General features: G+C 47.2%; 1 protein-coding gene across 1 annotated transcript in view; it reads left to right on the forward strand.

The window, feature by feature from the left end:
* GPC3 (glypican 3) overlaps positions 1 to 23,560 on the forward strand; it is a 403,047-nt gene extending 379,487 nt beyond the window's left edge. Inside the window, exon 8 of the mRNA XM_047716543.1 lies at positions 23,022 to 23,560. Coding sequence (XP_047572499.1) covers positions 23,022 to 23,191 — 170 coding nt within the window. The 3' untranslated portion in view covers positions 23,192 to 23,560. The remainder of the gene's footprint in view (positions 1 to 23,021) is intronic.
* Positions 23,561 to 24,994: the final 1,434 nt, after the last annotated feature.

Genomic DNA, 24,994 nt, shown 5'->3' on the forward strand with positions numbered 1-24,994 from the left:
CTCGGTGTGTACAGATCCTAGTTATTTCTGTGGACCCATCTCTCCTAAGAAGCTGATGGGCTGAGAGCAGAGTTCAAGGTTGATAAATGGGAACAGACCAAAGTAACAGGGGCAGGTCACCAGAGGGTAGGCCCAAATCCCGGACTTGATCCTACCATCCCTCTCATCTCCTTAACTGGGGGGCACCTGGGTGGCTCAGTGGTTAAGCGTCTGCCTTTGGCTTGGGTCATAATCCCAGTGTCCTGGGATGGAGCCCCACATCAGGCTCCCTGCTCAGCGGGAAGCCTGCTTCTCCCTCTCCCACTCCTACTCCCTCTGCTTGTGTTCCCTCTCTTGCTCTCTCTTTCTCTCTCTCTCTATCTCTCTGTCAAATAAATAAATAAAATCTTTTTTTTTTTTTAAAGAAAAAGAATCCATAATCTGGAGTTGGCCTAATCTCTCTAGCACACTCTTCTCCAAGAAGCAGCCTGGGAGTGGGAAATGGTTGGCCAGAGCCCTCCCAGTCCCTTGATAGAGGGCCAAGGCAGAGGAACACCTCATCTCTGGAAATGGTCTGGGTGTACACAGTGGAAATAGAAAGCTGGGTTGAGTGTGAATGAAATCCTCCCTGATGCCTGGACCCTGGAGTCCTGGCTATGGAGGAACCAAATTTAGGGAAACTTTATCAGAGAATGAAGAGCCAAGGAGACTGAACTGCCTCAAAAAGAAAATGCAAGTATTTAAACTTTGTTATTTCAAATATGACCAATGGTCTAGTTGTCATTTATTATGAATAATGAAGCTGTAAGGAGTAGCAACTTGATTTAGATCTGAAAATCTAGGATCTGGCATTTAAAAATACTTCCTGGAACTTTATATAAGGAAACATTTTGTTTTGGGGCACCTGACTGGCCTGGTAGGTAGAGTATGTGACTCTTGATCTCGGGGTCATGAGTTTGAGCCCCACCTGGGGTGTAGAGATGACTTAAATAAATAAACTTAAAGAAATTTCATATCTTTAGTTTTAACTATGATCTGTAACTGGCTCTTTATTTTCCCATTTGAGCAGAATTTGTAAGAATGGCTTTTTTTAAAAAAAAAGATTTATTTATTCCAGAGAAAGAGAGAGCAAGCATGGGGGGGGTGGGGGGAGGAACAGAGGGAGAGGGAGAGAGAAATTCAAGCGGACTCCTCACCGAGTGTGGAGCCCAACGCGAGGCTCAGTGTCTCACAACCTCGAGATCACAACCTGAGCGGAAACCAAGAGTTGGGTTCTCAACCGACTGGGTCTCCCAGGCTGCCACCGCCAGAATGTTTTTAACCTTTTTCACGTTAACTACAAGCAACTGTGCATATTCAAACTCAGGCTATCTAGACACAAAACAATAGGACTGACTTTCTAAAAAAGGAAGTTAAGTTCAACAAAAACAGATCTTTTGTCTTCTGTCCATAGCATTAGATGGTCCCCTTGCTTTTTGTCCCTACAGGGGTTTTGGAATCTTGTAGCCCACCTTCATGTAATGGTTCCTGAACAAAGTTTAAATACACCCAAACTCAGCCTTGCATTATTCTCCCCTACGCCTTTTCAGAGACAGAGACAGAGACCGTTGTCCCTTTTCTTCCTTCTCGTTCCCAACCCTTTCCCTCTCTTTGGTCCACAAACTGGGACACATGCAGTATCTCTTCATTCCCTCTACAGTCCTGCGAAGGTGGTGGTACTGTGCCCATTTTGCAGATTAGCAAACAAGAGCTCAGATTTAAAGGAGTGTGGCCACATGCGGGGCTGGTCCGATGGAGGTGAGAGAAAGAGGGTTAGAAACCTAGGACACTCAGTCACTCCCTCTGCCTTTTCGGGGATCCTGATACCCGCATGGTGGTTCTGGGGTTCTAACTAAGCCTATGGAAACAGACTGGTGTCTAATCAAAATGGATCTGCCTGTGCAAATTCCATCTAAGTCCTACTTTACTACATTAACGACACCGCAGGTGGACACTGAGGCACAGGCATGAGTGAATTTATTCTGCATCTTGGGACAATCGAGACTAGAATTTCCTATCTCTCCGAGGAACTGAATGACACTCTCTACTCTCTTGAATGCTGCTGGGGAAGGTTCTCGGGACTCCCGTGCCTGTTTGATATCCTACAAATATCCCAAGATGCCCCAAAGTTTTTCAGGCACAATTTTCATTCTTTTTGAGTTCTCTGAAAGTTGAAACAGAAAGCCTCTGTGTGGGTGCATGTGTGTATTTTAGAGCTCTGTGCTTTATGTACTGAGGCTTGAAAACCTCCCAGGCTAAGGTCTTACAGACTTCAGTATTTGATGCCACATGAGTCCTGTCATCAGCTATAAACCCTGAATTCCCTAATGGGAAATGCACTTGCTCTGGAACACTGCCAAAAAGAGTCCAAAGAAGACACTTGAACTTGGCTTCCCCAAATATCTTTGATGACAAATGATCAGGTGTTCAATTAAAACCCCTGAACTGATTTTTAATTCCTATTGAAATGGTTGCAAGGGCTCAGAGTTCCAGCTCTCGTCCACTTTACATGCCTTCCCCTTAATTAACATAAAGAAATTAACGTCTTACAAGCTTCAATATTTGACGCCATATGAGTTCTGAGGATATTTCAAGGGAGAAGAAATGTAAATAGAATGAAATTCTTAAGCAAGATTACTGATATGACAGAACTAAAGAGCTTGGGAGTGTGTGAAAGTAGCTCTTTTCTTCCCTTTAATAAGTCCATTACTTGCACTTGGGCATATTTTAAGGTCCTTTTCATGCTGAATCTAGAGTTGAGCATGCTTTGCATTTCAAGCTTTGTCTATGAATCAGTAGAAGCCAAAGTTATTTCTGCTTTAAAATCACAGGAGCCAGGAACAGCTAATCTCTTTTCATTCTGAGTTCCTTACATTATTTTACTGGACAAAGTTTGTGTTGGCTACAAAACAGGCCATTCATAACATCTATGAGAAGGAATTTAGGTAAGAATGGAGAGAGATTGTAGGATGTAGAAAGACTCCCTCTCCTGAGGCCATTAAGAAATTCCAAATTGGCAGAGTTTTGAATAGTGACATGGCATTAGCCTTGCTAATTTCAGTAATTCAAGCTGATAGCCTCTGCTTACCAAGCTACTAGATGAGAAACCTTCCCATAACTCCAGTACCGGGAGTGGACGTGCTTCTCACCCAAGGTGAGTGGATATTTTAGAATAGGCGCTGGGGGGGTGGGTGGGGGGAGGTAAAGGGCAATCACAGCTAGCTCAGTAGGGCCTCTCGCTCAAAAACTCTGGAAAGTAGTGTATTTACTTCCTCAGTCAGACCTGTACGGCGTTGTCAAAGTAAATTCTCCTATCTTTCTTTAAGCAGGGATAAGGATGTGAGACACAAGGTTTGTTAGTTTCTTATCACGTGGCACCTGACCTCCTTCCCTATCTCTGTCTGGCTTTTAATTGTGTTCCTTTCAATTATCGGGACTGGCAAAGTACCTATCCAAGTTTGTTTGTGTGTTTTTAAGTGGGAATACAGTCACTCTGCAGTTCATAAAATGTGCAAATAACCTGAGAGATAGTTAATGGCAAAAACCCTAGGGGGAAAAGGAACTCTGTTTTGAAGGAGTCTCCACTGAAAAGACATTCTCCTAAATCGCTCTTGACTAACCAGCATCTCACGTCATGCTGAAAAAAATGTACAGAGGGAAATCTTCAGAGCCTTGCAAGCTGGGAAAGTAGAAAGATTGTCGAGGGTTTGAAAGGGTTTAGGGTTTCATTTGAAGAGCAGCTGCACCCTACCAGGCCCGTGCTCAGATACACGGAACACGGGCCAGGCAGGCGTGGCTGCGGTCGCCCCAGTGCCGCGCTGGGAACCCCAACCCGCACGTAAGGGGACATGGCCGGCGACCCACTCCTTCTGCACGGGAGGGTCCAGGTGACTGACTTGGATTTCCTGTCAGTCACCGACTAGAATCCTTCCTTGAAAGCTTTGGGTCGCCAGACAATAAAGATGAGAGACAGAGCATGGGAGCATGGACGTAAAAAGGGAGTTGGGGGGCCGTGTGAAGGCACGAGAGGTTTACTTGGGTTCCTGAGCAACGTTTCTTCTGAGAAAGGTCTAGCAGTCATGGTTTTCCCAAAGAACAAAAATGCCATGCTTGTGGAGCCCATGATGGTTTATAAGTCACATCATACCTCTTAACGCACTGGAGAAGCAGTGACAACAGTGTTCTCCGCTTACAGGCCCAGCAGGAAAGGACTGTGGATCCCGCTTCCCCGGATTCCCCTGCTCACAGCCCTCAACACCCTCCCCTCCTGCTCTGAGTTGCCCCTGCACTTGGTTCACGGCTCTCTTGGGGCGCTCCTCGCTCCTCCCGTTCCAACCTGGATACAAGTTTTTTCTGTTTTTTTGGTTTTTTGGTACAACCATCTCATCCTCCCAATAGCACAGAGAGCTCATCGAGGGCAGACTTGGGGTCTTCTCCTGTCTCCACTGGCCTGCCTGGGGCCTAGGACATCAATAAATGTTCCTAGCCCTCGCCCGAGTGTTTCACTGATGCATGACATTGACCCCACCAGACTTAACCCAGACCCTCCCATTCCCCACTCCCGTGGCGGCCACCTCTGCTTCCAGGCCTTACATGTGAGAACACAGTTAAACCGAACAGCCTCAGAAGGACTCAGGTCGTGGTCGCAAAGACGAGGACCCAGAATCAGATCCATTTCAACGCTCTTTCCCTCCACCACACACACAAAGCTACCCTGGAAAGGGCAAGGTTCCAGGAGGTCTCAGGGAAGGAAGCTATAGAGAAAAGAGAACAAAGGGAGGTGAAGGAGGGAGGCAGAGGGAGACTGGCTGGTGTTGAACGCTGCTGGAGTCTGTGGTCCAGGCCCCTCACTCTCTGAGTGCTGCTTGTCCATCTGCCCGCCCGCCCGCCTGGCAGCTGGGGCATGAGAAAGATGAAACCAACAAAAATCAGGTTGAAAAGGAGGCCTCCTAAACTTGGTCTTGGGCTTAATGCGAAGGAGAAAGATTTGAGGATTAATTTACCTTGTTGTTAGTCAAAAGGGGGCTTTGGATCTCTCCCCGGGGTGACCTAAACTGTAATCTGTCTCTATGGCCCTCTGTTAATACTTCTTCCATTTGGGAGGAAATCATAGTGACGGGAGAAGCTCAATTTACTTCCTCTAATCTCTCAGCAGAGAAATGAAGCAGACAACAGAATTTCTGCAGGAACACGGGGAGACCTGATTGGGACAAATCAATTGAAGAAAACAAGCTCTATTTAAGGAGAATGCATCTTTAATGGTGCTAATCCCTTTAGCAAATTGCTTTCTCTGGGGACATTGCATACCTAATTACAGTTTGCTCATTTTGATTTTCCCTTTCCGTTGTTGCTTTGCTGCTTACGTGGTTGTGGGCTTGCCTGGCTGAGCGATAAACTTACTGCGTCATTAAAAATTCTCCGCCAACTGGATCTTGGGACCGAAATGTCACTACTTTTGGAAGTGAATCACATGTCACTGCTGAAGTTTTAGAATATAAGTGAGGTTCAGTGGGGTGGAGTCCGGAGCCAATGACCAAGAAAGAATTCTCGAGAGATCTTTGGTGCAAATGGTGGTTTATTAAAGCGAGGACAGGACCCCTGGGCAGGGGTTGCTGCTGCTGCTCCCCCGGGGTCGTGAGGGGTGGTCCATTATGTACTTCCAAGTTGGGAGGGTTCAGGGATAGCTTAAGTCTCTAAGGAATTTTGGAAGCAAGGTTTCCAGCACCTTGAGGGGGCTAGCTGTTGTTGGGAAAAGGTCATTTATTATCATCGAATAAAACCTTAGTCATGAGACCCTTCAGATGTATATCAGTGGGCCGTATGCTTGGGGAACGATTGCCAGCATGTATCTTGGAGGGTTTAGAGATAAAGGAACTTTCCAAAGGAATGTTTATATGTTAAAGCAGACTTACAGGATCCTGGTGGGGGGGGGGGGGGTGGTCAGGCTAGGATCGCCTTTTGCCCTTAGCAGAGTATTAAGGTGGAGGGGGTTGAGTCCCTCAAGGAATGTCACTCTGCCTGTTTCAAGGACTTGTCAGCGGGCTCTAGGTAGTAAGGAAATTTAATAACTTTTTTTCTGCCTCTGTTTCCCACATCACCAACAGATAAATATCTTTTCTGTAGCAATTCATCAAAAGACCTATTTTCTCTGGATTCCCTTCTCTGAGACGTTTTCTCAACATCCACTTAAAATCGGGAAAAGCAAAATGAAAAGCAACAGGAAGATGGGTACAACCAAGGACCGTAGGGAAGTGTGTGTATGAGGACGTGCTCCACAACCCAGTTTCTGTAGTTCAGGGTCATAACCGGTCATTGCCAACTCTCATTCACCCATGGGTCACTGGACTTCTAGCTTGTCTTTATGGCCCTCGTGCCCAGCCAGATTTGTCCTAGCTTGGAAAGGCATAGTTTGTTTTAAATGAATCAGGTCTTTTTTTTTTTTTTTTTAATAGCTGTTGCATTCGGGTGATCACATTCCAAGATGATTTTTTTCCCCAAAGATTTCCTAATACCGTCCTATATCTCAATAGCCTCTAAGTTATCTTTTTTTTTTTTTAAGATTTTATTTATTCATTTGACAGACAGAGATCACAAGTAGGCAGAGAGGCAGGCAGAGAGAAGGAAGCAGGCTCCCCGTGGAGCAAAGAGCCCGACATGGGGCTCCATACCAGGACCCCGGGATCATGAACAGAGCCACCCAGGCACCCCTCCACGTTATCTTTTTAAGAAAAATTCATTCATCTCCTTTCTCTCAAATCTTCTCCAGCCAGTCTTTCCCACCTTCTGTCGTACTGCCCTGCAAGCTCGCTCCCATGCAGTCTCCATGCCTACATGCCAGCTTTCTCCTAGGAATAGACCTTCTGGAAATACACCATGTATCCAAGTGTGTGTCAGAGGATGCCCACTGCAGCGCTGTTTGGACCGGAAAGGAGTGAGGTGCAAACAGAATGCCTTTCAGTGGGGAAACAGCTAATGGTGATAATTCATGCTATGGAATTTCTTGCAGTGGTTAAAAGAATGGGACCATTCTATGTGTATTAATATACAAAGATTTCCGAGAGATTGAAGCATATGCATATGCATGGAAAGTACCAGTATTTCATTATTTACCAGTCACTGCCCCTGGGGGGAGGTGGAAAGGATGGAGGGCTTTCTTTGTTGCTCTATAGACTCAGGTGTTGTTTGAACCTTTAGCTTCAAGAATGCATTCATGTGTTGAGTAGCTTAAAAATTAACAAAATAAAAGGACCCTATCAACAGTGCAAGAGCGTGGTTTGCATGGGGACAAAACAGGGAGGCTGCTGGTCCAGGTGAGAGATAACGCAAGCCTAATCTAAGCAGTCCCAATGGCAATGGAAAGGGAGAGAATTCACTAAGTCCTGAGGACACAGAACGTAACAGGTGCATCATTAATTAGACCCAGGGGGTGAAAAAGGAGGAGGAATTAGGGAGCCTTGCCTGTTTTGGGCTTAGGCAACTGGATGGCCAGTAAGAGGAAATCACCAAACCAGGAGGGGAAGGGGGGCGAGGGTGGGGTGGGGAGGACAGGAGTTGGGCACTTGAGAGACTAGAAATGCCACATAATTGGTGGCTTGTTGGGTCTGAGTTGCCGGAGAGCCGTCTAGGTAGAAATGGCCTGGGAGCAGTTAGCTCTCCAGAGAGATGTCGGAGAAAGAGAGAGATTTGGGAATCCTCCTCAGTGAAACCTAAAGCCAGGGGCACTGAAGAGAACATTCGGGAAGACGCATAAAGCAAGAAGAGCGAAGGGCCAAGGAAGAGATGAGAGAGAACACCCATCTTTAAGAAAAACAGCTTCAGGGATTCTCAGAGGAATTTAAGAATGGTCCCGAGAGGCAGAGGACAGCCTGCAGGGAGGGGAATCCGAAACTAAGGGGAAGCCAAGCTTCAAAATAGAGAGTGGCCAGCAGTATTGGATGCTGGAAGAGAGCTCAAAGGAAAAAGACTCCATGGAAAGTTCAGCTATAACCTGGCATGAGGAATCTTATTGGGCTGATGAAAATGCTCAGAAGTGGAATTAGGATGTCGGTTGCACACCTTGCTAAATTTCACTGAAAATCATTGAATTGTTCTCTGGAAATGAATTTGAAATGGGTGAATGTTATAGTATTTAAACCGTACCTCAATAAAGTTGTTGAAAAAGAAAAAAGAGAGAGAGAGAGAACACAAAACAGTGCATGGGAATTTAGTTTGGAGCAGCCTATGACTCCAAGGGAGAACTTTCCAGTCTACTCTCCTCTTCCTAACTGGCTGGGAAAGCCCCCATGAGATAAAATAACAGGAGTCACAAGAGACTACTGATGCCACATCCTGATTCTCTGCCACCCTCTCGCAGTGCCAGAAACTACCTTGCATTTGATTTGCTTTTCACCGAGCAATGAATATTACCACCCTAGTCCCTGTTTCCCTTTGGATAATTGCAGAGGACCTGCTGTGTTTATTTCCATCATTTTTTTTTAGCATCTGTTTGCAGAAGTTTAGGGTACCAGGCTCTATGGCCCCAGTTTCCACCTTTTGTTGTTGTTGATTGCATTTTGATGTGTTTAAACATGGCATCTTTATTGGCCATGCAAGGCCTGTTCACTCTGACATGCTATCATTCATTTTCTTTTCTTTTCTTTTTTAATCTTGGTTTTACTTCCAGTATAGTTCATGTCCAGGGTAATATGAGCTTCGGGTGTCCCACAGAGCCATTCCACGCTTCCACACTCTCCCAGTGCTCATCATGACAAGCACCCTCCTTAATCCCCATTCCTCTTTTCACCCATTGTTCATCTTCGGATGCCTCTATTATGCCGACACCTGGTTCTTCTCAGATGCTTTCCTGCTTCCCTCCTTCATTCCACTTGGCCAACAGCAGGATGCGTTTGTCTTGGTTGACCAGCACATTCGGTGTATCCCGTAGGTAGGTAAAGACATTACCCCAAATTCCTGCCCCCTTCTCAGTTATAAAGAACTGGGTCCACCCTTGACTCTACTTCATTAAAATACTCATTTCTTGGGGCACCTGGATGGCTCAGTGGGTTAAAGCCTCTGCCTTTGGCTCAGGTCATGGTCTCAGGATCTTGGGATCGAGCCCCGCATCGGGCTCTCTGCTCGGCAGGGAGCCTGCTTCCTCCCCTCTCTCTCTGCCTGCCTCTCTGCCTACTTGTGATTTCTGTCTGTCAAATAAATAAATATCTTTTTTAAAAATACTCATTTCTTGCTCGGTGCATCTTCTTTTTATTTTGGCTTAATATCTTCTTGCTTCTTCCTCTACTCCTGCTTAGTGACCTGGCTGCCACCCTTTGTAGGAGAATTTTCCCTTTTCCTTCTTACATCTTTATAGCTGTGGGTTTGGGCCACTTGGCATCTTTTTACCTTTCCTGGCCTCCCTCTGGACTTGCCTTCTTTGTTCTAAGGCCCACAGAGCTATTTGTATGATGATTATCCAGCTTTCTGTCCTCAGTTGCCTTCCCTCCCCGCCGGGTTCTTCCAACTTATGTCCTGATCATGTTCCCAAAATGAATTTTCTCCATCTGATGCCTCTTCTTTTCTTCCTGTGGATCCTGAGTGATCCCATCCTATGGCGGCTTTGAGCAAGATGTCTACCACTTGCAAGTTACCACTAACTGTTCAAGAGTGGTAGGGAAAAGATTCAGTAGAAACAGTTCCTGAGTTCAGCGCTCCATCTCTGCCTAGGCAGTGTCCTTTATTGACCACCCCATCCCATTCTGTACATTCTGTATTGCCTGATAAATATTCACATCATTTCGGACACTTAGGCCCTACATTTGTAAGCTGGACAGACGATGCTGATGTGGTTCTCTCTCCCCATTTTAGGCAGGTCAAGAGTTACTCCCTTAAAATGATGTCTTGGTTGATCAGCTCCTTGGAAAACTTAAAGCCCTCCTCTCTAAGCCAGTCGTGGTCTCCAAAAGACAGCATCCCTTTCACTGAGAGAAAGTCGTCCCTTTAGATTCCTCTGCACACAGTATCTGTGTCAAAGGGAGGAATGCAAAGGTCACTTGAACCCAGTCCCTTCCCCCTTTATCCGTGCCATAAGACCTCTAAAGAGCGGAAATCTTAGAATCTCAGGGTTGGACGATCATCAGATACTATTTTTTTTAAAGATTTTATTTATTTATTTGACAGAGAGAGATCACAAGTAGACAGAAAGGCAGGCAGAGAGAGAGAGAGGGAAGCAGGCTCCCTGCTGAGCAGAGAGCCCGATGCGGGACTCGATCCCAGGACCCTGAGATCATGACCTGAGCCGAAGGCAGCGGCTTAACCCACTGAGCCACCCAGGCGCCCCTAACGATCATCAGATACTATTTACCTCACCGTCATTCTATGTTTGAACCCCCTTACTGATATCACTACCAAATGGCTGTCCACACATTCTGAGACCACCTCCAGAGATAGAGCTCACTGTTTCAGGGCAGGCTATGCAATTTTCAGGTTGCACAAATTGTTAGAATGTTCTTTATTTAAGTCCAAGGCATTTTTTTCCTTAAGAAAAAGACAAAGCCATGAAATAGTGACTACACTAGCATGGTGGGCGCCTGGCCAGCTCAGTCCGTGGAGCGAGCGACTCTTGATCCTCGGGTCAGGAGTTTGAGCCCCACACTGGGTATAGAGATGACTTAAAATAAAAATAAAATCGCATGGGTATGGAGTGCGAAGAAGGGAGATTACAGAGGGGCCGTGGGTGGGTGCAGGGGAGGAGGGAGGGTGGATCAGGCAGGACCAGGGAAATGGCACAGAGTGGTAAACAGTATAAGAATAAGGAAGAGGACACTAGAACCACTTTTAAAGTAAACAGAAACCTGGTGAGAGGTTTCAGTTCAAAGTGGGAAGGAACAGAAAAGCATCTTTAAGATTCAAAATCCACCAGAAGATTCCAGCCTTGCCCCTTGCCTGGGGGTATGGGAAACATCACAGTGGAGACAGCAGAGAATGCTTAGTGCAGCGCGGACTAGACAGAAGAGGAGAGAATAATTGGACACAGGAAATGAGTTTAAGGAGCAATGGGAAGAGAAAAAGGAGTGAATAGAGAAGTGGAAAGAGGGGGAAATGAAAACACAGAACTTTTAGGTGAAGGCAGTGTATTTATTCCCCAGGCCAGCATGTAACTGTATTTTCCTGGCAGCCATCCCACAGAGCTCTGCGAGGGGTGAGGGTCCCAGCCTGCGTCGGGGCGGGGACGCAAGGCTCATTACTTTGTCCTATTACGGCCAAGCAAAGGACTTCCCGAACGAAGCTCTACTTTGATGTCACACAGCTGGGCACTGAAATTCTAATCACCAGCAGTCCCCAAGGCTTAGGAATCAGTGGCAAGGAAAAGGGCAGGGCGTGGTCAGGGCGGGTAGATGGCAGTGCAAAGGCAGAGGTCAAAGGTATGGGAACCCGATCGCGAAGTTTCCAAGTAAGAAATAAATGGAACCTGCTCCCCAGAAAACCTGTTTCCTGCCCAGCATGGCCCGCGGAATGCCGGCTTGTGTCAGCTGGTTACATAGCAAGGCATCAAATTCCAGGCAGCAAAAGGGAATAAGAAAGTAATCTTTGTAGATCCCATGCACCCCAAGTGCAGGGAACTGACGCTGGGGGTAAGGAGAAGTGGCTGTTGTCAGCAGGGCTTCGGAATCTAGAGGTCAGGATCAGAGCCCTGCCATTTGCTGCCTGGGCCACCCCTCCCCACCACCGCCCTGCCCTTGTCTTGTCTTCATCATAGCTCCGCAGGACTCTTTTCCCCTTGCAAAATCATCAGGTCGGGAGGAGAGACCCTTTGGGAAGGGTATCTGCTAAGGGAGTGGCCCTGCCCCTGCCTGTACTCTCAGGAGAATGAGATAATGTGTTGGCTCAGTCAGTCAGTCAGTCAACAAACATGTCTGTAAGCATCCGTGCTTGCCAGGTTCTGTGTGGCAGCCACAGGGATGAATAAGACTTATTTCTTACTTTGATGGGGCTCACAGTCTAGCTGAGGACAGGAATGTAGAAATACTAAGTCTCCTATGAGACAGACTGAGACATGCTATACAAGAAGTACAATCCAGCTAAGAGCCAGAGACAGAAGGGATTTTTTTTGGCAGGGGCAAGATGGGAAGGCTTCCTGGAAGAGGTATCATATAAGACCACCCCAGACTGAGGGAACAGTATGGAGAAAGACGTGGGAACTTCCAAGAACTTGCCTTTTACAGCAAACAATGAATGGGATGGTATGACTCTGGTATATGGTGCCTGGAGAAATATATGGGCAGTGGAAACTAGAAAGCAAGAGAATATGAGGAATAGCTGGTGAAAGCCATTCTAAGGACATAGGACTTGATCTCACATCCAGTAGGGAGCCATCAAAGGATTCTGAGGAAGAGGCGGATGTGATCCAACCTGTGATTTAGGAAGAGGCGTTGTCTTGTTCCTGCTGTCACAGTCTAGAACAGTCCTGCTTCCTGGACAGCGGTGGGTCATTGGAGAGGAGAGAGTATCTTCTTCCGCTGGGAAGCTGAGGACTATGGGGGAGGGCGGGGTTGGGAGGCGAGAGGGGCTGAAGGGAAGCGAGAACTAGTCGGGATCGCCTGGGTGAATGTGAGAACGGGGGCGTACTGGCAATCCAGACCCAAAGATGGGAAGGTAGGAAGACGGAGCCAACCTGATGATGTGTTCTTCCAAGTAAATTGAGGTGAAAGTAATCTCAATTCCCCAAATCCCACCGATGATGATGGAGGTGTTTCACCATTGGAGAGTTTTTGAGGAAGAAATTCAGATGGAACAACTTAAGGAGGCTTTTTTTCCTCTTTCATTTATGAGGACACCTGCCTGCTGTCAATTTCTGGCCTGCAGTGTTCCCACAGCCGGGCCGAGTGTTTTTCAGGGACTCGAGCCATTTGGACCCATTCATTATTCTAATTACAATTTTCTCTGCTGTTGGGCATTGCCAGGACATTGCAAACATGTTGATTCTTATGTGTATTTTTTGGTAAGATCCACCATGGCTTATTAAAAATGGAAGATTACCACACTCTGGGGCTTCCCATCCAAGGGGATCTAAAACCTTGCCCCACATGCTCTCACGGTGCTTTTCATTGAGGATCTTGGAGGCTGGGCTCTGAAGGACCATAGGCCCTCCCTCGCTCTCCTGACATCTCACCAGCAATCAGATTTGACTACAATGAGTGACATGTTGTGTTTTCCTTCTATATCCTCAAAGCCCAGGGATGCATAGCTCTGTAGTGGTGTCATGCCTGAAATTTATATCGTAAACAGAGCTCCGTGAATCTAAACCATTAAGTTTTTGTTAAAGAAATGAAGACAGAGTGTATCCGTTCGCTGATGTTTTTTAAATATGGTTTCAGCTTAGCATCATCTGTGTGAGCCCCAGAAATACACGGACGTTTCCCGAGCTTGTATAAAAATTTCTCTTAAAATAGCCTCTGATTAAAATCCTTGACCTAAACTGCCCTCTTTCCACCATTCCCAACTGAGAAGTCACATTTGCAGTTCTGGGCTAGTGTCTAAGTATCCATCCATTTTAATTCTTTTGGACAACTTGACTTTCAAAGCGCCGAAGGAGTGCCACATGGGGGTGGATGCTTTGGTCTGGGGTACGTTCACACAGCTCTCTGCAAAGTAAAATACTGGAATATTTTTTTTTAGGAACTGGGATTTGCCCCAGAGGACATTATGTTTGGTTTCTATAGGTTTTTTTTTTTAATCACGGTAAAACGTATATAACATAAAACCTGCCATTTAAACCACTAAGTATACAATTTGGGGACATCAATTATGTTTCAGAATGTTACCCAACCATTACCCCTCTTTCCAAAAGTTACCTTTTCTGCACATTTCATATAATGGAGTCATATGCCATGTGGTATTTTGTGACTGGTTTCTTTCGCTGAACATCACGTTTGTTTATTTGTTTGTTTTTAAAGATTTTATTTATTTATTTGAGAGAGAGAGAGAGAAATCAGAAGCAGGGAGGAAGGGTAGAGGGAGAAACAGATTCCCCACTGAGCAGAGAGCCCGATGCAGGGCTCAATCCCAGGACCCCGGGATCACGATCCGAGCTGAAGGCAGACGCTTAACTGACTGAGCCACCCGGGTGCCCCCGAGCCTCATGTTCTCAAGTTTTACACATGCTGTGGCATGTGTCAGTCCTGTGTTCCTTTCTGTGGCTGAATGATACTCCATTGTACAGATGTACCACATTCTGTTTATCCGTTCTTACATTGATGAACACTTGGGTTGCTTCCACCGTTTGGCCATGGTGAGTAATTGGCTGTGGACATGGGTACACAAGTCTCTGAGAGTCTAGTTGAGGTTGTCAGTGTATCAAGGATCACAAGAATTCAGCATTTCCAAAGGCTGTCTTGAGTCGGCACTCTGGAAGCACCTTCTAACCAGGTGTGGTTGTACAGACTAGTGACGTAACGTGACGTGGTCTCTGGGGCACAGTCCAGGTGACAGTGCTTTGTTTCACTCATTCAAGTTTCTCCAAAGGCTGATCAGGACTCCGTGAACCCATATGAGCTCCCGCTCTGTCCTCAACTCCAGACGCTCTGTTCTCTCACCCAGCAGCCCGACTGAGCTTCTCTACAGAGTCTCCTGTAATGATCTAGTTGACACTTTCAGTAGCAGCTTCTTGGTTCCTTACATTGCTCTACCTCTCCATAAACGTCGGACCACGCGAGCCCTCCCCTCTTGACAATGTTCTCTTCCCTCGCCTTCTCTAAGCCTGTTCTCGAATCTTCTCCCCTGGGGCTTGGAGCACAGTGTCTCCATCCCACGGGGTGAAGTCATTTCTCCCGTGGGAAGTGAAGGCTGTGGTGAGGTGTGATTCCCGTGGAGCCACCAGGCAGCCCTGAGTGAGAAGGATCTGCCAACATGAGAGGAGTCAGGACACTCCTGTGGAAGGTGGCGATAATTCTGGGGCCGGTGGAGGAGGGCCGACACCCACACCACCCACTCCCCCTGTCAGGGTTTCTAGGACACAGTTGTTCTGTTTCTGGGAATATGGCTTGACTCATGATGTATCTAAATAAGTATAGTAGTGGCCCACGTTATAATAAGATTCTATAGTAAAATGGTTTAATTTCTAAAGGGATTAGGTGATATTTTTGCTTGTTCCTTTCTTAATGGCTAAATGCAATAATGAAGCATTAGTCGTAGTCAGATCCCTGGAAACCATTTTGTATTCATTTTCTTTTTCTTTTTTCTTTTAAGATTTATTTATGTAAAAAAAAAAAAGATTTATTTATGTCAGAGGGAGGGAGAGAGAGAGAGAGGGAGAGCACAAGCAGGGGAGGGGGGAGGGGCAGAGGGAGAGGGAGAAGCAGACTCCCCGCTGAGCACAGAGCCCCAGGCGGGGCTTAACCCCAGGACCCCAAGCTTGTGACCAGAGCTGAAGTCAGACATTTAACCTCTGGAGCCACCCAGGCACCCCACCATTTTGTATCCGTAAACTGAGCGATTGGAACACCACGTAAGGGCAGTTACTGTGGTGGTCTCCCCTCTCAGCAAGGCAGTTGTCATAGAAAAGCCTACCTTAAGTCATTCACGAGGAACACGTGAGTCACGGTTTCCAGTGTTGAGTAGCGTACAAAGCGTAGATGACCCAAGGATGCTTCCAGTGCTTTTAAGACCTTCCTCCCCAAGGACCCTGGACATCGGTGAGGGGTGAGAGTGAGCCCCTGTTTCTCAGAATCTGGGCCAGAACCCGATGGTCCTCGTAAAAGTGAGACATTATGCGGTGTATATACCATGAGTTCGCCAAGAGTGCATTTGTCCTCCATCACACAGCCTTGCATGTTTTAGTATAAGATGGGGGCGGGGAGGGGGGCTCTCCCCTCTTTGTCTTTAGGAAAAAGCATACCATGGCTTTAGGCAGCCCTAGCCTGCTGCGGTGTACCCTGCTGACACACACGGCCCGGCCTGGGCGACAGACGCCTGTAGGGGGAGAGGCCATGTCTATACTCCAGGGGAAACCCACCGTGATTGCTCTACAGCCCAGAGGGTGTTTTATAGGCTGGAACCAGCTGTAGGCGGTGAAGTGGACATCTCATTGCCTGGCCCTCTTCCGGAAGAGGCTGGCGGATTCTTCCCCGAATCTACAGTCTGCAAGATCGGCAGCTCCCCTTGTTTGTCAAGAAGGCACATTGTTGGGGCGCCTGGGTGGCTCAGTCATTAAGCGTCTGCCTTCGGCTCAGGTCATGATCTCCGGGTCCTGGGCTGGAGCCCCAGTTCGGGCTCCCTGCTCAGTGGGAAGCCTGCTTCTCCCTCTCCCCCTCCCCGTTTGTGTTCCCTTTCTCACTGTGTCTCTCTGTCAAATAAATAAACAAAATCTTAAAAAATAAATAAAACAAAATCAAATAAATAAACAAAAAAAGAAAGAAAGACAAAGAAGGTACATTGTGCAATGGGTCCATTTGGAGAGGAGTCCCATTAGACCAATTAAAACTCAGAGCGCCCCCCCACCCTACCCCGGCAGCCAGCCTCCCCTCATCTGATTGATGAAGAAGAAAATCGAGACTCCCAGAGACCCCAGGGTCATTAGCAAAGTCACCCTCTTCTGCTTTCAAGTCCAAGGAGTCATTTCACACCTGAAAGTTCACAGAGGAGCAGGGTTGACGGGGCAGGCTGACGGTGGTGTGGACACGGCTGGCCCGGAAACCGCCATCTGCATGGGACTCCGAAGTGAATGGCAGCGCCTGAGGGCGGCAGAGTGAGCCGTGGAGATCAAGGCACGTGATTCTTCCAGAGGCTTGCCCGCTTTTGGCCCCTGGGGCCTACCAAGCCATGTACTGAAGGTTTCACACATCCTCGTCCTGGGAGCCAACTGTGTGCCCAGCAAGCGGGAAACACAGGGCGAGCGGTGTTGCCCTGTTGCTGTATTGGGGGCCGACTGAAGCCAGCCGCCGGCGCAGGCTTAGCAGGTAGAAACCCCCATGCTTGGCTCTGCAGCAGCCTTCTCTCCCCTGGTACCGTGATACCAGCTCTCCTTGCAGGCTCGCCCTCCAGGTCTGCCTGCCGCTGTGGGCGAGGCCCCCATGGCCATGCCCCGCTCTCCTTGATGCCCCCGCCGTCAGAGGACAAGCACGTGCATCCTGTTACGCGCCCAAGACCCCAGTGGCTTCGGAGGGCCCGCGGGCTCTTCTCGCTGGCTGCCTGTGCCTGCCGGCTTGATGTGCACTGGGTCCAGTAACTTCTCCCCAAAGCTCTGCTGGCGCGGGCCTCGGTGCAACTTTTTCTGCCAAGGTTTAAAGAAAAGCCAGACAGTCCAGGGCAGATTTATTGATCGCCAGTGTCTTTTATCTGAGCCTAGTGCAGCGCAAGAAGAAAGAGGGTTCAAGAATTCGGTAGCTGAGGAACAGCCCAAGGGAAGCAACTCATTGCCCCTACTTGCTTCGGGAGGTTTTACTGGGGACAGTCCCTGCGCTACTGTGGGCGAAGGGAAGATTGCAGCCTGCCGCAGACCGCGTCCCTCCCTGGGCCCCGAGAGCCTGGGAATCTGAGAGAACTCACACTAGAAGGACATGTAGTCCCTAATGGGGGCAGATGGGATGACCGGCAGCCAGAGTAGAGGGAAATGACTTGCCCAGGGTGAATTAGTCAGACAGTGGCTGAGCCAGGCCTGGAGTCCAGGGCTCCAGACTCTCCGGATGGGACAGCCTGCCCTGGGAACTCCACTAAGGTTGGAGGGTTCCCCACAGAGTGCTTTGCCCAGCTCAGAAAAACTTTTCTTTTTTTTAAAATTTTTACGAAGATTTTATTTATTTGAGAGAGAGTGAGAGCTAGAGAGAGAGAGAACACACACAGAGGGAGAGGGAGAGGGAAAAGCAGACTCCCCACTGAGCAGGGAGCCAGACACAGGGCATGATCCCAGGACCTTGGGATCATGACCTGAGCTGAAAGCAGATGCTTCACCGACAGAGCCTCCCAGGCATCCCTCAAAAAAACTTTTCAACACAAAGTGTGGACCTTGACGACTGATGATTATTTTAAAGGGATTATCTAGGAGCACCTGGCTGACTTAGTCTGTGGAGTGTGCAACTCCTGATCTTGATGCTGTGAGTTCAAGCCCCACCTCAGGTATAGAGTTTACTTAAAAATGCATATATTTTTTAAAAATAGCCTTTTTTGCCTCTGCGTCTCTGTGTGAGCAACACGGGTCACCAGCAGCTCTGCTGGACTCCGCCCTAGGGAAATTCGGCCAGGGTTCTTGTTCTTTTTTTTTTTTTTTAAAACAGTTTTTTTTTTAAAGGTTTATTTATTTATTTATTTGACACAGAGAAAGAGAGATCACAAGTAGGCAGAGAGGCAGATAGAGAGAGAGTGGAAAGCAGGCTCCCTGCTAAGCAGAAAGCCCAATGAGGTACTCGATCTCAGGACCCTGGGATCATGACCTGAACCGAAGGCAGAGGCTTAACCTGCTGAGCCACCCAGCGCCCCAGGGTTCTTGTTCTTGCCATGTCTCCTTGAACCGGTACCATCTGATCCAGAAGTATGGCCTCCCTATGCGCCATCACTGTGTCTGTCAGTACGTCCAACAGTGTGTCCATCGGTACGCTAAGGAAATGGGCTTTATGAAGTGGATTATGTGACCCTCCTTGACATCTGTCCTTCCAAGATACCTGCCTTAACTGCAGCTATCCATGGTGCCTGGGTATAGGCAAACTGATAACAAATAGAAACCAATTTTCGGATTTTGTGTGAAAATCTCCTTGCTGGCCCCAAAAGCTTTCACAGACAATCAGCTGTAAGGTAGAAACAATTTATGTGCCTTTTACAGTATGTACATAATACAGCAAAGATAGGTTCTGGAATATCACTGATAAACATAAAAATATGAATGACTTAGAATGGTTTAAGATGATTCCCATAATAGATCTTGTTTGTAGCAAAATGAGAAAGTTTTGATTTGGTGTAGATTTAGCTCCTTTGTAGGTTTTTTTTTTTAAATTCATATTTGCTACTGGCTGATCCCCAGATACTGTTCCCACAGGCTTGTTTTTTTCCAAGACAAGATGTCTGACAAGTCTCTCCCACCTAGGGCTGTCCTCCAAACTGTTAACAACGATCTTTCTAAAAAACACCAATCAGTAGATTTCGTGCTTAAAAACCTTCAATGGATCCCTGTTGCCCACAGAGTAAAGTCTTGGCATTCCCAATCTACCATCATTTAGCCCTTACTTGTCCTTCCTGCCTTACCTCTTATCACCCACCATGCAATACACACACACACACACACACACACACACACAACAGCATACACCCAATGTTCCCCCCATCTAGAAGCTACTTTCTTTTACTGACCAGGCCCTGCCTCCACTCTCTGATATTAATGGTTTTGCCCAGCTCAACCCTCAGCTCATTGGGTTCCGCCATGGTCCCACCCAACCTTCGTGGTGTTGACTGTATCCCAGTTGTTCTGAGAAGTCTTCCCAGATCCTGTTAGTTGGAATTTTTCTCTCCCCACGGTGTTTTGCTTGTGCCTTTGTCTGAGCCCTTACTACCTTCTGCCAAGTATCTAGTTGGTTTGTCTATCGGTCCATTTTCCTTGTCAGAATGTGGGGTTCCTGAAGGCAGGCCCTGAGTCTTTCTCTAGCCTTCCGGCTCCACACTTGGTACACTGTAGGCTACCATTAAGTTTGTTGAATTAAATTGGGTCATATTTTCCTTGTCCAGGAATATATCCACATTTATTTTTGACCCAAACCCTATTTCCTCTGTCTGTCATAATGCTTCATTGTCATGCTAGGCTGTCCCCTTCGTCTCGAATCTCCATGATGGTGGCCCACTGCTGATTTCTTCAGGGAAATTGAAGGGACATAATTTTCCTTCTCAGTCCCCAAACCCAGAGCTCTTTTCGGGATTGCACAAAGCTGAATAAGGATACTCAGTCAAGTACGTGATCACTTTTATGTGGAAACACTGACTTTTCTCATGCTCTTGAGTTCTCTTTGGCAATATATATTTTACTAATCCAGGTGACTTTTTTTTTCAAGAAAAGTATCCATTACTACTTAATCATTACAGTTTATTTGATATGCAAAATTGTTCAAAAGACAGTATAGCTTCATGTGAGCTTCCGAGTCTGACCCGCATTCAAACAGCCCCTCTGTCACTTACCAGCTGTGTAAATATGGGCCAAAAAAGGAACCTGAGCTGGAGCTTCCTCGTCGGTAAAATGGGAATTATAATGCCTACCTCGCAACATTGCTGAGAAGGTTGAATTAAATGAGATAATGTATATAAATAGCTTAGCACAGTGCCCGGCCCACGATGAGGACTCAGTAACTGGTCGCCATTTTTCTTTTTCTGGTCATTATTTATTTATATATATATATATATTTTTTTTTTTTTCTGGTCGTCATTTTTTTTTAAAGATTTTATTTATTCATTTGACAGAGAGATCACAAGCAGGCAGGGAGGCAGGCAGAGAGAGAGGAGGAAGCAGGCCCTCTGCAGAGCAGAGAGCCCGATGTGGGGCTCGATCCCAGGACCCTGGGATCACGACCCGAGCCGAAGGCAGAGGCCTTAACCCACCGAGCCACCCAGGCGCCCCTGGTCGTCATTTTTATAACTCCAAAACATAGGGTCCAAGAGACAGAAATAGAAAGCAAGGTCTTTGGTGGCAAAGAAGATTCGAAACTTCTGGGCTTAGCTTCTGCTAGGTTTACCATAACTGCTCTAGGATGTGAAGCTGTCCAGTGTCCACGGATTATTTGAGGAGCAAGATAAATAGCACAAGGGCTGAGTGGTCACGTGAATAGATGTTGTTTCATCTTGACGTTGGACAAGGGGCATATCCAGAAAAGGAATCTGAAAGCAAGGCTAAGAGTTCGCTCATTCAGGTCAACCCTAAAAATACTCTGCATTGAAGTTGAGAAGTCGCCTCGAGACTCAAGGCTGGGCTTTCAACAGCTAGCGCCATATGTGTTCTCAACTTGGGTGAAACCCGATCGTGACCTGAGCCTGTGCTGACCTTGGCCTTCACTTGTGCGCTGCGCGCAGTTCACCTTTCCGAGAGCGAGGTCTGACTTCCAAATAGAGAGCAGCTCTTTGTTCTCCTCTTCTTTTTCTTTTCTTCTTGTGTATTTATTTTGTGGGGAGAGGAAACCCAGATTAGAGTCAGCCGAGTCGCTTTTCCCTGAGTAAGAGCGTTCTCTGGAAAATCTGATTTGAATTCTTCTTGGCACTCCGGGAGAACAACTTTCTCAGCTGTAGAAAAGCAAAATGTAGTCAGATTCGTATATATTAAAAGGTAGGACACGGTTTCTTTGTACAGCAATGAAAACTAGAGTTAACCACAAAATAGAAACCTAATTTGTACTAAATATGACAAAAGAGGGAAAACCTTAATACCCATCAGCTACAGGGGCTCCTGGGTGGCTCAGTGGGTTAAAGCTTCTCCCTTCAGCTCAGGTCATGATCCCAGGGTCCAGGGAGCCTGCTTCCTCCTCTCTCTCTCTCTCTGCCTGCCTCTCTGCCTACTTGCGATCTCTGTCAAATAAATAAATAAAATCTTTTAAAAAAAAATACCCATCAGCTATGAACTGTCATGCATTAAGAAATATAGTTAGTAAACTAAGAGAAAAAGTTGATCTTTTGATAGGTATCAAACACGTGCAATTAAAGAAACCTTGATATATTATCTTAGGCTGACCGTAAAATCTTGTTCCAGTTGAGGCCGGAAATTTCTTTCCCTCATCATTGCTGGGGGCCGCCAAAACTATGGTAGCCCTTTTTGGACCTTGCAGCCTGCTCTAACCGTTGCCAGCCTCCCAACAGCCCTGGTCCCAGGCCCTGCTCTGTGTGCGTCCTGGCCCAGCTGAGTCCTCACACTTTCTTCCTGTGACTTACTGCGTGTTTCATCCCTTGTAAGAGGAGCCCTTCCTTCCCCTTCCTTCCTTCCCTCTGCAGCATCCCAGTCATTCCTCTGGGCCTGTTGCTCTGTATCTCAGTGTCCCCGAGGGATCCTTCCGGCTCCGCTGGCCACAGGACAGTTGGCTGGTGAGGGCACTCACATCACACCCCCTTCCCAAGCTATTGAAATAGAAACACTGGCAACTGAGTCTAGAAAAGCCAAGGGAGTTGATCTGAGTTCTAAATCTGGACAAACAAAGCTGAAGGAAGCTGACCTCTGGGCCAGGGCTGGCCATCTTGGATTTCCTGAGAAACCACCATCTACTCAGATGTGCCTTCTGAGAGACATTTGCCTTAGGCCAGCACCAACATCCGAATTTCTTTTCAGAATCTTGAACATATTTCATAAATGGAAGGTGGTCAAAGAAGGAAAGCCCTTACCCATTGGCCTCTCCTTGGTCTTTGCTTGATATCAGTTTAAATCCTATGCATTAGGTCAGTTTTGCTGTGTGTGTGTGTGTGTGTACATGTGTGTGTTGAAGAAGGGGGGACGAAAAGACAACATAAATCAAAAAAGAAATATTTGGGAAAAATGAAACCACTTTCAATGGCAAACTACCCTATCCTCGATTCTAATTCAAGCGAGGTTTCAAGGAGAAAATCTGGGGGCACAGGGCCCAGGAGAGGCACACTGGGAGTCTACACCATCCCCCCCCCCCCACCGCCACATCCCCACTGACACACAGACACACAAAGGCACACACAGAGTGCATCCACCCAACACCTTACATTTCCATACCAGTGAGATTTGGTGAAAGTGACCTTCAGGCACAGCCTTGCCTGGGGGGAGACTGCAGAGAACTCCTGACCTGCACCGTGGGGTGTGGGTGGGCAGAGCTGAAGGACAGAGGGGAGCAGCCAGCCTCTTGCCATTGGTGCCTCCTCTGGAAGGAGCCCCTCTAGCCATCTCCTTCCTCTAACGGACACCCCACACACCCAGCCCTAGCTCCTTCTCAGCCAGAGCCCTTCCTTTCCATGAAAGCTGGGGCACCCCAGCGGTCCAGACCACTTAAGCTATGACTAGCGGACCCCCGAGGCTGTGGGGCATCCCGAATTTCAATTGCTTCTTTTCTTTTTGGCAGAACTGGCTTATGATCTGGATGTGGACGAGGCGCCTGGAAGCAAGCAGCATGTGAATCAGAAGGACAACGAGATAGCAGCCTCTCACAACCTGGGGAACGGCCACTCCCCGCTGAAGGTTCTCACCAGCTTGGCCATCTACGTGGTGGGCTTCTTTCTGCTGGTGCACTGACTTCCTAGTGCACGGCGCCCGTTCTGCCTGTCGGCACCCGTGTTGCCCGGCGGCACCCCGTGGCCTTCCTCTGTAAAGGGAGCCACCTTCTTATTTTTTTCTTTTTTTTTTTTATCTTGTATACCTCCAGCCATCAAGTAGAAGACCAGCTGTGTGTTGTGTTTTCGAAAATCAGTGGTGTCTTTGAGGGAGGTAAATTTTAGTGGTAGCATAGATCGTCTTTTTGCAAAGAAAAAAACTCAAGTTGTGCCAAATTATTTTCCTATGTTTGGTTGCTAGACCATGGTTACCATGTCTCCCTTTCTCTTTCTCTCTTTCCCTTTGCATGGATTTCTTTGGAAAAAAAAATAAATAAATGTTCAAATAAAACGCATTGGGTCTTTTTTTGTAAGCCCTCGTGTATGGTGACCATGCAGTGCTTTTCCCTCCTCTTGCCTAGCTTTCTGTTCAGTATGGGAAAAATCCCATCGGGCGTCGATAAGGTCCTTCAATCCTACTTCCCGGCCTGCCTGTCAGTGGGGGATCAATCCTCACTGGAGCCCCAGACAAACCCCCCCACAACACACTCCCAATGCCTAATCTTCATGTGGAAATCTTGAGTTAGTGTGTTCTTGCCAATGAACAAAAGGTATCTCGAAAAGTTCCGTTGCCTCCTCTTTATTGGGCTGAAAATACTTCCCCCAAAGAGAAACCCTCCATGTGGCTTGTCGTCTGTCACCCTTCTCCAGGGACAAGGCCATGGCAGGACCAGCAGTCGCCCTGGGTCAGATTGCAAAGGTGGGCATCGGGAAAGCCATGATTTAGAGGAAGCAACCGCATCCACTCTTAGCTACAGGTGGGTTTCTTCGACACGTGTATCCTCAACAACGAGGTTTTGTGTACTGTTGCCCATTTGGTACTGTACCAGATGCTGGAAGCAGGAGAAAACAAAGATTTGATCCCCGTTCTCCTGGAGCGGACAGTCTGGCACCAACACGCCATACCAGCTCTTTGCCAATTGGAGGCTGGTATTCCCATTGAAATCAGGGTTTATACACCCAACATTACAAACCATAGTGGCGCTGATGTTGATCTCTGGACATGCTGCTGCCAAAGAACCTGAGGAATAACCAACTTGCTACTGTTACAATGGCTAGCATATGGCTCATTTGCCAGGTCAGGTCAACAGAAACGTTGTTTTTTGGTTTTTGTTGTTGTTGTTTTCCAACAGAAATGTTATTGATTCTTCCCAATGAGCAGGAACTCAACTCCTACCTGAGGACAAGGATGGGAGAAGCTGAATGAGTATGAGAAAGAGAGGGTGAGCCACAGTGAAGGAGTGTGAACAAAGGTCAAGGAAGGGACCGGAGAGTCTCCTTTGATTCTAGAAGGTGGTCCCAGCCAGGATCTCCAATTTCCGTCCGATGGCCAGAGGTCACCATGCCAGATGCGGGAGGTGTCATTACTTATAACTTATCGATCCCCCCTCCTGCTGTCACCAAGACACTTCTGGCACGGTCCCATGCAGACCACAGGGCTTCGATATTTATTTTCATCCTCTGCAGAAATTCTCACAAACACAAATTGGAAACATTTGGTTTAGTGTTTCCTTCCATCGCTTTCATTGACAACTACAATCAGTTGTATCTGTTAATGTGATTTCAGTGACTTGTAGCGCTTGGTAAGACTGGAAAAGGAATTATCTTTGTTTTTCAAACCGTCATCGCTTCTATGTTTCAGTGGGATTTGTGCGAATCTTGGTTCTCGGAATCAGGAGACCTAAATATGGGCCAGGTTTGCTCTTGGGCCCCAGAGTCTGGTATT

The sequence above is a fragment of the Lutra lutra genome, chromosome X, assembly GCF_902655055.1.
Source record: "Lutra lutra chromosome X, mLutLut1.2, whole genome shotgun sequence".
NCBI classification, from domain to species: Eukaryota; Metazoa; Chordata; class Mammalia; order Carnivora; family Mustelidae; genus Lutra; species Lutra lutra.